General features: G+C 35.5%; 3 protein-coding genes across 3 annotated transcripts in view; 1 reads left to right on the top strand and 2 right to left on the bottom strand.

Annotated features, from left to right (window-relative positions):
* LOC130086998 (SLAM family member 5-like) overlaps positions 1-12198 on the bottom strand; it is a 290538-nt gene that overhangs the window by 21232 nt on the left and 257108 nt on the right. The gene's annotated exons all lie outside the window — the stretch shown is intronic.
* LOC130086914 (uncharacterized) overlaps positions 1-12198 on the top strand; it is a 308209-nt gene that overhangs the window by 203357 nt on the left and 92654 nt on the right. The gene's annotated exons all lie outside the window — the stretch shown is intronic.
* LOC130086987 (uncharacterized) overlaps positions 3627-12198 on the bottom strand; it is a 170394-nt gene continuing 161822 nt past the window's right edge. The window contains exons 3-6 of the mRNA XM_056253188.1: positions 6889-7170; positions 6654-6785; positions 5101-5168; positions 3627-3876 (exon numbers count right to left, since the gene is read on the bottom strand). Coding sequence (XP_056109163.1) covers positions 3823-3876; positions 5101-5168; positions 6654-6785; positions 6889-7170 — 536 coding nt within the window. The 3' untranslated portion in view covers positions 3627-3822. The remainder of the gene's footprint in view (positions 3877-5100; positions 5169-6653; positions 6786-6888; positions 7171-12198) is intronic.

Here is a 12198-nt window from a genome sequence, read left to right as displayed (position 1 = left end):
GAACAGCTCTGAATGGGACGTAATTACGCGCAGAACAGTATTTTAAGTTCAGTGAAAACATTTTACAATGTTTGATAACCTACTGTTTTTATTAATGCTTTACACAAATTTCACGTTTTTTTTTTATTATTATTACTATTGACTGTTGTCTTGTTTTATTGTTTAATATTATTTGTTATTATCTATAGAATAGACTGCTTTTAATTGGTACAGCCCTTTGGTCTACTTTGAAGTGGAAAGGGCTCTATAAATAAACTAGACTTGAGACTTGATTTCAATTCATAAACTTGCGATACAATTCCAAGCTTGATTCAATATAGATTAATTTGGATAAATATAATACAGTAGCTACATGTTCATTTTTCAATCTATCAACTAGTGCTGTAAACATACAGGGAGCCCTGTCAGCTGGTATTACTATTAAAGGTTAAAATGAACCACTTATTTAATGTTATCTTAGACATGTGAATGTGCTTTGTGTGCACAAACGTTATTGCCTAAACATCTTCGGTGATAGTGGTGCAGGAGGGGGTCATCAGCTTGACCTTGAACGGTGTGGAGGAAATGTGATTGGTTGAGAATGGTCTAATCAAGAGGTGGCAGGTCTCCATTGGTTTAATTAAAACTCATGCCTTGGCAATATGTGTGGTTGACTTCATGCGGCTCTGCACTACCGAATGGTGTATGTTACATACCTCTCCAGTCTAAGGGTCAGGGAAGGAGTATTTCGGAGTGTTTGTGACAATTAATATGAACAGACAAGCAAGAGCTCTAGTCAAAAGTGACATTTATTTGGCAGATTCAAAGTACATAGACGGAAGTATAAAAGGCTTCAGGAGGGGAGAAGGCCAAAATAATAAACAGAAAGTCCTGAACTTGAGAGGAACTTTTTATAACCTTTCAAAATAAAATTCAAAATGGACAACAAAATTCATACCTTACTCCTTCTCTAACCAAACACTGTAGAAAAACATGGACATAAACAAAAATGGTCTTGCCCTTTTTAGGGTTAATTTGGCGTGATATTTACTTGGGCAGTGTGAGAGTGTGAGATAGAGCCTGAAAGCGTGTGTGTCACACCAAATGCGTGGGAGTTGGCAGCTCTGAGTTGCGAGGTGTTGCAAATATGGCCGCAGAGTGATCAGAGGGATTTTCCTTGAAATGGACTTTGACCACTTTCTGAAAAACCATTTGCTCAGTGCTAGCGTTGTTAGCTTTTAAATAATGTAGATGTATTTAGCAACGAGGACAGGATCCCTTGACAGTTCTTCAGTATTCATGTGTCCAGTATTTTCTGTTGGCTATTTAAAGTCAGAACCAGCGATGCTTGATTCATGAATGAATCACTTATTTGCATTGGTACTTTTACCAATTAACAATTGGGTTAACAATAAAGGGTCAAAGTTTTTCCGGTTAACAAGGTCTGTTTGCCCTAGATGTTAGATGTTGTAACTACACTATTATGTGGGCCAAAGCATCTTTATACATTGACAGTCATTTATACAGACACAGATTTAAAACATTTTAAAAAGAGACTCCGATGGAGTTGTAATATAGAGTGATCTGTCATTTTTTGAGCCAAACTTATGTAACAACAGATCACCGCCTTAAAACTACTACTTTGAAAATGTGTAATGATCCACATGTGTTATGATGATACACATAAAAATATGTTAAGTTTGCATTACAGTAGAAATGTATAGTAGCTGCATTGCAACTTATAAAAGAAATAAAAAACTAACCATTGAACATTTATTTGATAATATAAACATTACAACAGTGAATCACACATTGTATTTATTCTTAAAATGACTCTCAGATATTGACAGTCAAAACCAGGAAATGATGTTTATAAAAAAAGGTGCGATATCAAGAAAATATGTTATTAGAAATGACCTCATCTTCTTGTGCTAGAGCTGAAAATAACTACTGATTCTAGGATCACTTCATTTAGTATTTTAAGGTCACTGTTTTCATGCAACACGTCCGTTTTCTCATGCAGTGAAAACATCGTGGAGCAAAGAGGACACTGACTGACAAGACAGAGTAGGTTACTTTTTATATATGAAACAAAGTCTCAGCTTTCATAGAATATGATATATTAATATTTTGTTGTAATATCGTTGTGGTATTTTTTGTTGAACATCAGCATTTATTAGCTCAGTATTTCGTGGTAAAGCTGTTCTAAGTAAAGTAGAAGTCAAACTGTGAACATCGTATCTGAAGGAATGGAAAAACACCTTTAAACCACACGCTATAGCACATCAAAACACATACACACACAAACTGACATTAACCACAGACGTCCAGTTATAGACGTATCCTTGTGCAGAACTTGTTTGTCTACCCAACAGATCAAACCACAACTCTGTACAGATAGGAATAAATCAGACCACTGCAGGTTTTAGTTGTGGCACACAAACTGAGCTACTAGAGCCTCAAACTGACAGGGGCCCCTAAAAAGAAGGACATTTTTTTCAGAACAACAGTATTACAGTACTCATATTTTTCTTAATTTCTTTGCTTTCAAATGTTAAACCAGCTTTTATTTAGGCAGAAAACCACTGGGAGACCTTATAGCTTCTCTTTTGTTGACAAATGATTTATAACTGATTCTCATTACTTTTTTTTAATAAGATTTGGTGTGTGTTACATTTTTAAATGTACATTATCAAAGTCACAACACTTACAGAGATGCAGTTCTTTTGAAACATTTACCGTTGATACTGTTTCTACAGCATTTCAGCCTGTTTTCACGTAAATGCGTCTCTATAACACGCATCGTGTTTTACCGTGCAATTTATATGCGAAAATGAGTTTTTACGTGCATATGATACGCAGTTTTCACGTGCATTTGATACGCAGTTCATTTGCGTGTAATACACACGCACCCCACACCACTAATTCTACCCAAACGTTAACGTATAATACACACGCACCCCACACCACTACTAAACCTACCCTAACCAACCCATGCGTATCCTATGCACGTAAAAACTAATTTTCGCGTATAAATTGCACGATAAACACTGCGTGCTATAGAGACGCATTTAGTGTGATCGGGTTGGGCATTTACTGTGAACTGAGACACTCTTGAGACGCTGAAAATAATGGATCCTGAGCTGCTCGTGTGTAAATGAACACAGTGCCGTGCTTCACTCTGAGAAACACATCAGACTGTATATTTATAATTACATTGCAGACACTAAGCCATATTGCATAATCACAACCATGCATTGCTAGAATTCATAAAAACTTTACCAGCTGAGTAACATTGTTTCATATTCTAGCCAAAGTAAATTTTAAACCATGTTCACAAGTCCTGGTATTACAAACCCCCAGAAAGGTCCTGCTGTATGTCTGCTGGGATTTTCTGATAATACTCAGGGCACAACTAGAGCAAAACTGAAATATATCTTTCAGAATTAAGGCCTTGTTTATTCTAAGCACGTGCTTGTCTGGCACATTTAAATGCTCGAGCTCGTTACAGCAGGATGGATTCTGATTCATCGTTCATCAGCTGGATAAAATCGTTCTGTGATTCCAACAATATCGTTCCTCTGTGCCATTATTGTTACAGCTGTGGTGTGAACTCTGCTATTATGTAATATTGAGAACGATTTTCAGAACTTTATCTTTATCGTTATCTTTATAGTTATCATCCTTGGTGTGAACGGGCCTTTATTGCTAATTTCTGTTGCTACATGTGGTGATTCTCACAAACCTAAAACTCAACCACAGACTCAGGAACTGCAGGGTGTAGCCGAAGGTTCCTGTAAAGCGATCACAACGCTGGATCTGGTACAGTAAACTGAAGTTTGATCATCTCCTCACGGTGATACCCGCATACACCACGTCATTCTCCTCTTTTATGTTCTGCATAAAAAACACAGTACACAGATTTCATTAAAAAGTCTTGGCTTGATGTCTATCTCTCGCCGGGAGAGGCATTGGCGTTGAAGGCTCACACTCTGCTGACCGAACCGCTGCACGAGACGTCACGTTTGAAGAGGAGAGCGGCAGAGCGTTCGAACGGCTGCGGGACAGGCCAGGGCTGCTCTGCACACAATGGCTGTGTTGCATGCTTATCCGGCCGATCTGTTGACAGACCTGGACTGGGGTCATGGACTCATAACTGAACTGTGCCGCACTACAGACCTTGCTCTCCGTGCCACTAAACAAACTGCTTCCGCGATCGGAATCTCTGAACCTGGCAGACATCGGGGGGAAAGAGAGAAACTTTAACCACGATGCACCGGTTTCAGCACTTTTTGGCACATCTGTTGAGGCAGTGGTCGGAAAGTTCAGAGAGGCGAAGCCACGAAGGTGCGGTATGCGGCCTTTAAGACCTATATACCTTGCTGGTTCAAGCCTCTAGGGGGCTTTGGCCTGTCTTAGTATGGGGAACAAAGACAGGGCCAAATTTTGCCTTTTAATGTTTCTGATGCACAACAGAAATTATCAGTTAAGGTGTGGTGGTGGTCACATTACATTTTCATTCCATTGACTTAAATGTGGGACATATGAATCGCAAGCACATGTGAAATTTGCTGCATTTCAATGTTCATGTTTGGTGAATTTGTATCACATAAACACTTGATATTTCACAGCATGACTGCTTAGCTAATTCAAATGTGAAGTTTACTTTGGTATGCTTCTGTCACAGGTGACAATGAAATTTCCACACATGGCCGATGACTCACACTGATAGAATACACAAGTAGAAGGGTTCACGACCGCATGCATTATTTTAAAAATAGCTCTTGGATTGACAATTTCTTTCGATGAGGTCAGCAAAGTATTTAGTCTTCACTGATCTCATAGTTGGAAAATAGAAAGCTTGTTCTTTAATAGTTTGTAGGAGACCTGTAGTTAGCTTTCTTTTATATCCTTATTGCTTGCCTACAAGCCTAAGCCTCCGTGTCATTAATGTTATTGAATATGAGTCAGTCTTGTGTTTCTCACAATAAATGCAAACATTTTTTTTTTCGAATAATGTTCAGAAATTACATTTCAGCCATGAATGCACATATCTAAATCTGACTCACTGCTGAAATAATAAAGAGATGCTTAAGATAAATTAGAAATAATTGAACTTACCAATTTATATGCTTTTCTTTTGCAGAATGTTGGATCGGCATAAATGATCTCTTCATCACGAGTCTCAACTGTTTCAACAATAATAATAGATACATTAAATCAACTAAATAAAATCCCTAGCAGAGCATGCATTTATCAGGTATAGTTAGAAAATACATTTTGCAGAGACATTTGCAGATATTTTATTAATCAAAACCAGTGGAGTGTTTAAAGCAATTTGCATTTTTTTTCTGTGAAACAAATATTAGTCATCATTGAAGCTCAACAAGTAAAACAACATTCATAGAAGAGTTAATTTGAAAACCAGCTGAGGACTGCATCTTTACATGCAATAAAGTGTGGAAATGTTTCATTTATTATTGAACTGATGCAGATTCAAATTTGTTTTTTTGATTTTCAATGTGTTTTAGTTTGAGAAATGCAGAACTTGCTTTTTGTGTGACTGAGATGAGTAAAGGATGTAAGGTGCAAACGGTTATGAGAATAACTGATTAAATGATAACTGACCATATGCACGGAAAAACTTCCACAATAATATAAGCCGGCTGGAAAACTTCCGGTGAAATGTCACTTGTTGGTAAGTTGGTATCTTTGATCTACCTCGTGTCCTGAGGTACCTTTAACAGCATCAATAGTGTAATTACTTACTTTATCATCAGAATATAGTCACTTACATAGTCAGGCCTTAATTTAGGTATTCAAACACAAGCGCCATTAAAAGACGCCTCCCTCAGTGTTCATTAGTTTTTGCATTTTTGTGTGGAAAAAAGCATTAACACACTGTAAATGAAAGATTAAAGGAGTTTTCACAAGTGTGCTGAAATCAGTGAGCTTGCACTTCACTGACTGACAGCTTCTGGGATTCGGTGCTCGCTCTCTGTGTAATTAATTCACAAGAAAAGTTACTGTTTTTCATGAGACTTTGTGAGTACTTCATACTTCATATTGACAATTTATTTTTAAACCTAGTGATTTGTTAGGTTTAATGTTTAATATGTATTTAAAAGTGAAATGTATGAAAAGATATTATAGGAAATTGCTAATATGAGCGAATAAATGCTCCTATTCCCCTTCTACTGGTTATAGTGGTAATTAATGTATTTTTTTATTTTTAAATAAAAGTGTTTTCTATCAAATGTTGGATTTCTACATCTTGAAACGTTCTGTTTCACAAATGGAGACAATCTCGGAAGGATGAACAAATAATATTTTGGTCATCGCATTAAAAATAACATTTGAAGTGCTGGAAAAATGTTGTGTGACTGTACGTGTCCAATCACAGACACTTTGTTTCTTGTTCCATTGGCTTCAAGTCTTTATTGCAATCAATAAAACTGGTTTATTTGCAAATTAGGTGAGCGTGATAACTGCATTAAAATATAAATACAACATTAAAAATTCAACCATTAATGGTTTTGTGTCGAGAATGACAGCTAACAGAATTCACCGTAAATGCCCAAGCTGGCTTATCGAAAACCAGGAAGTAACCGTGTGGTTATATATAAGTATAGTTTTTGGTGTAACACTTGCCAAAAGAGATAGATAATTCTTACCTTCTCCGTCAATTTTTCTGAGTCGCCTGCAGATGCAGAATATCACGACTACAGCAACAATCATCAGAGATCCAGCAGATATCAACACTATCAGAGACACTGGAGAGTGTGAAGAAGAGTGTGTGTCCGGTGCTGTAATGATAAAGAAAGAAGTGAACGCATCCGTGTGATCTACAACAGAAGACAGAGATCAGGTCAGTAAACACACACACATATATCATCAGTGCTGCTGTACCTGCACATGTGTGACAGAGTGTGTTGATGTCCAGATGTGTGGTCTGGTTGCTGATGGGATTGTTCAGCACACAGCTGTAGGTGTTTTTATCCTGATATTCCACCTCCAGAGGTAGAGAGAGACTGATGCTGAGATCACACACACTGATGCTGGACAATACACTCATTCCTGCGTACCAGGAGAGAGTCGCATCACTCACATTACACACTGATGAACACACCAATGAACAATTTGAAGAACATTGTGAAGAGTTACTGATGATGACAGGAACAGGCAGACGAGCTGAGAAACATGAGAGAAAAAAACAAATCGGAATAAATCAAATCAATCTATGTTTCATTCAATGTCTTTAGTGTGATCTCAAATTTAAAAATTTTAGTATGTAAAAAATAAAATAAGAATATTTAAAGGACAGGACAAATGATCTCTACTCACCATAGACAGAAACACTGAATGTTTTTGATGATCGTTTCGCTCCCCTTATCTCTAGTTGATAATCTCCAGTATGTTCAGTTGTGGTGTGTGTGATGGTCAGAGATCCAGTTTGATCGTCCAGCTTCAGTCTGTCTCTAAATCTCCTATCAGGAACATCATCATATGTGGAGAAGATTCCAGCAGTTTTACTGATCTGAGCTATCAGAGAGTTTTCAGCTCCATATTTCCACATTATCTCTTCATCTTCATGTATTTCAGTAACATCAGTGTTTAGAGAAACAGAATCTCCATCCATCACTGACACTGAATCACCAAACACACCTGGAGAATATACAGATGTTACACAGATTCAACTTATTGTTTATAAAGCCTGAAATCAGCTGTAGTTTGTAACCTTTAAAAGTGTTTTGAAGAACAGCTGCAGACAAAATTTAAAAATAAAATTGAAGGTCATATATATATCATGTTTGTGAACCAATTATTTTTTCCATGGTGTTTTAATCTGCTTGTAGAGTAAAATTTATGTGTGAAGTTGTACTTTCACGCTGTAATTAACTTATTAATAAGTTAATTACAGCGTGATTTATAAGTTAATTCTACTGCTCACTTTCAATAAAAAAATGTATACAAGAAATCAAGCTCACTGAATCTCACTCATGTTTCCCTGCTTTTCGACCAAATATTTTACATTAATTTTGTAGTCGTTTTCTGAGCCTCCTTTACAATCAATTTAGAAATTTCCATTACTTTTCAATGACTTCTATATTATCTATATGTCCATGTATTTTCAAGGTCTGGGACTAACAATTAAAAAATCCCCTGATTTCTGTTGGTTCAGCCCAATGGAGAACACAAACAGTGATCTGAATCCAATGTAGACTGGACAATAATGTCTCATAAAAATAGGGTAATTTGAACAGTAGCAGAAGCTTATTGCTCTTAAACGGAATAAAATTAAGCTGTAAAATGCTTTTATAACTTACCATTCAGATGCCAACAGCACAAAACCAACACATGTAACATTTTCTTTAAGTGCTGGAACTAATAAGACTATCCACCAAAAACACTCAAACTATGAATCTGTGTGGATCCTCCCCCAACAGAGTTCGCCCCTCCTATAGTTAACACACACACTCTCTGAACATGGTTTATAATGTCCAATATATGGTTTTATAATATTTAAAACTGCTTGAAGACTTTAACCTAATGGCAGAAAAGATACATTCCTCATTTTTACAATGTAACGTTGATGTTTTGCAAGGTAACTGTCTGGCTCTGTTAAATACATGAAAGTATAACAATATAATTTGGTATAAAATAAATAAAATTAATTGTTGTAATAATTCGATTATTAATTATTGTGCTTGGCCAATTAAAGTTGAAACTGTCTACCATCACACATTATCAGTAAGTATACACTATGACACACGCAATTCTGCTTCCGAGTCAAACTGAAACCTTTGATTTCTTCAGAAATGTGGTTTGGTGTGTTGAGTGAACAAACAGCGTGTGGTTTGTAAATGAAGGGCTTTTTCCCTATCCTGCTACACTCTTAAATATAAAGGTTTCAAAAGGTGGTTTTCACAGTGATACAACATTTGGGGTTCCTAAAGAACCGTTTAGTGAACACTTCTAGAAAGAACCATGTTTTTCTTGTGAAGAAAACGTGAATATTCTAAATAACTTTTTCACTATAAAGAACATTTTGTCCAATGAAAAGGTTCCATGAATGTTAAAGGTTCTTCATTTAAATGGTGTGTGTGTTATTTATTTATTATTACTTCATCAGAATACAAATATGTATAAATAGCTTACAATGAAGAAATATGATCATTGTAGCCAGCTTGTGCTGTCATAAAATTTACAATAAAGATTAAAAAATATATAGGCATATAAGAAAATTGTAACCTGTGATCTCTCTTCTCCTATTTTTTTTTCTTATTATTTTTCTCCTCACTTTCCTTAGAAATTAGATTCAAGTGCCGTTAGGACAGACTGTTTATTTTGTTCGTTTGCACCACATGACATAAAAGAGTTATATCAGGAAATCGTCCGTGTTGTCCTGGGAATAGGCTAACTGACATAGGCCTAAATGATAAATACAAATGTATAAAACACCCGTAGCAATGTGTATAGGCTATGTATTTAATCTCCTAAACCAAACAAATTATGTTAATTAATTACTATAGTTCAAGCGAATGCAGATATTTTCTCTCTAACGAAGAAACTAACTAACTAACTAACGCTTTTAGTTGAATAAGCAATACAATAGCCTATAGCCTACTACTGAATAATACTTAGCCTATACAAAATATGTTTTCCAAACTTTACAGAGTAACGCCGTTTTGTATGTAGGCTATAACAACGTTTTGTTTACGCATGTTATGTTTTTGTTTGTTTGAAATAGGCGTAACGAATCTTATCGGCGCTAGGTAGGAAGGACAGTTTCACTTTTAACTAAGCCACACGCGGAAGAGCGAGACGCTTTTATTTCACGGAATCTTCAGTCATTTTTCTGATTGAAAACTGTGAAAATGGAGGTTCTCTTTATTGTCCTCTCAGTTGGTTCATTTTCACTGTACCAAGGTAAGACTTTATTATTTTACTCTACAAGGTAATAGCCTATTTGTTAGAGTCTCTTCCGGTCGATAAAAACGAACAAAGACTGTGACGCAGTTACATTATGCCAGCTCTAATAGCTTTACACTCAGGGGAAATTAATACTATTACATTTATTTCGCTGGCATTGTGTGTTGTGCTCGTGTGTGGTACAATCTATCTGTAGGTCGAATTAAAAACGAACGACACTCGTGACGCAGTTTCATTTTGTACCAGGTCTATCACTTTACACTCGAAATAAATTATTTCTAAAATTGTCTATTGCTGTTTTAACTCGAAAATGAATTGAAATGTGTTTGTGATTCTATGAAGTGAATACGTATGTGTGGTTTGCGACCCGTTTCTGAGGGAGCGGAGACACAAACAAGAGCAGTGTCAGGGCGTGCCGCGTGAATGACAAAATATAGGCCTATGAACACTTATTATGGCAAAAGTATTTAAAAAGTGTTTCCTTAAAATGTTTGGGTCAAATGACTTGTTATAAAAAATACAATACCTTCGGTTTCTGATATATCTAGTTCCAGTGAGCGCTGCATGCTTGAATATTCACGAGTTCTGGTCGTGTCCTTGAGACACACAAACAAACTGAAAATAGAAGTGCACTCCTCAAATTGCAACTTGGTTAATTGATTATTTAATAAATGTATTAAAGTTTAAGTGTTAATCATAAACTTCAACTGTTCACATTTTCAAAACCGTTTGTGTAATGTGATAAATCGACCTTGAAACAGACAGTGACTTTGCATGATTGGAAACATCACAAAAGCAAAACAGATAAATTTGTGATTACATAAAATATACAACAATGACATATACAACATTTTTTATTATTACCAATCATCCCAATTAAAAAGAAAATCTTGAGGTACAGCTGCTTATATAGCCTATGTCCAAGAATTGTCATCAGAAGCATTCAACAGTTTATGCATTTGTATTCTAAAATCAATTATGCATTGCAATGTTTTTTTTATAATAACAGCAAGATTAAGAATATTTTCTTTAGTGTGTAGCTTATGTAGTTAATTGTGCATTTTCTATTGTGACTTCAAGGGTTATGATATAATATGAGACAAAAAGGAAAATATTTCTAGTTTGGTGTTGCTGAGGGGTAGCAAGAAATTAAGTATGACACACTCATCACAACAGGGTAGCTTACATGTGTTTTATTAGGCCACAGATAGGCTTGTGGGGGTTTATTTCAGTCATTGTTTTTGACACTACTGCAACTACATGCTTCATGCTGGTATGATCCATGATCTTACGGATGCTACATAGTTTTCATTCGGTAATACAGTAGCGTATATGTGGTTAAATAAAATGCATGTAAGCTACCCTGTTGTGATTATTCTGTGTCATCCTTAATTTCTTGCTCATTTGTCTGGCATGTGTGAACACAATGCATTGCTGAAAAGGGCTGGGCAAAGTTCTATAAAGCCTGGTTAATAACATCATGACAAAGCTGATTGGCTGATGGCATTTGAAAAATAGACAGTCTAAAACTGAGCTGTGATCAGTGGCACCAGACGATAAGTCCATTTTATGGTTATAAAAGTCTCCAACAAGAATCAATCAGTGTTAAATTAATGTAGGCTATATAGTGAAATATTTCAAATGTAAATGTTGTGTGTGTTTATTTATTTATTAGTATTTCATCAGACACAAATATTTATAAATGGATATCAATGAATAAGGATGATCATTGCAGCCAGCTTTGTGCTGTCATAAATTTTACAAACAAGATAAAAAAAAAACAAATATATATAATTGTAACCTGTGATCTATCTTCTCACTGGACTGCTCTTTGATTCTCATGATTTTTCTTATCTAAACTAAACTTTCCATAGAAATTGGATTAAAGGGCTGTTAGTCCAGACTGTTTCTTTTTTTTTTTCCTGCAGGGTATAATATATATTATAAATTATATTGTGTCTGCACCTCTGCACCACATGACATAAAGCAGTTAGATCAAGAATACATTCAAAATGTGTTGTGCTGGGAACCACTGACATAAATGATAAATACAAATGTAGTATAAACACACACTTTGTAGCTGTGTATAATTTCCACAAAAATAAATAAATAAATAAATAAATATAGGCTATAATAGGCCTAATTACTAGTTCAAGCCAATGCAGAATTTTTTTCTCGAAAAAACAAAACAAACGCCTTTTTAGATGAATAAGTTAAATAAGCAATAAAATACACTAATGCTATAATAATATTTAGCATACACAATATGTTTTACAAACTGAACAG

Source organism: Rhinichthys klamathensis, unplaced genomic scaffold, assembly GCF_029890125.1.
Source record: "Rhinichthys klamathensis goyatoka isolate OS25496 unplaced genomic scaffold, OSU_Roscu_1.1 h1tg000103l_1, whole genome shotgun sequence".
NCBI classification, from domain to species: Eukaryota; Metazoa; Chordata; class Actinopteri; order Cypriniformes; family Leuciscidae; genus Rhinichthys; species Rhinichthys klamathensis.
Note: the sequence above shows the minus strand (reverse complement) of the source record. Positions and strands in the feature narration are given on the sequence as shown.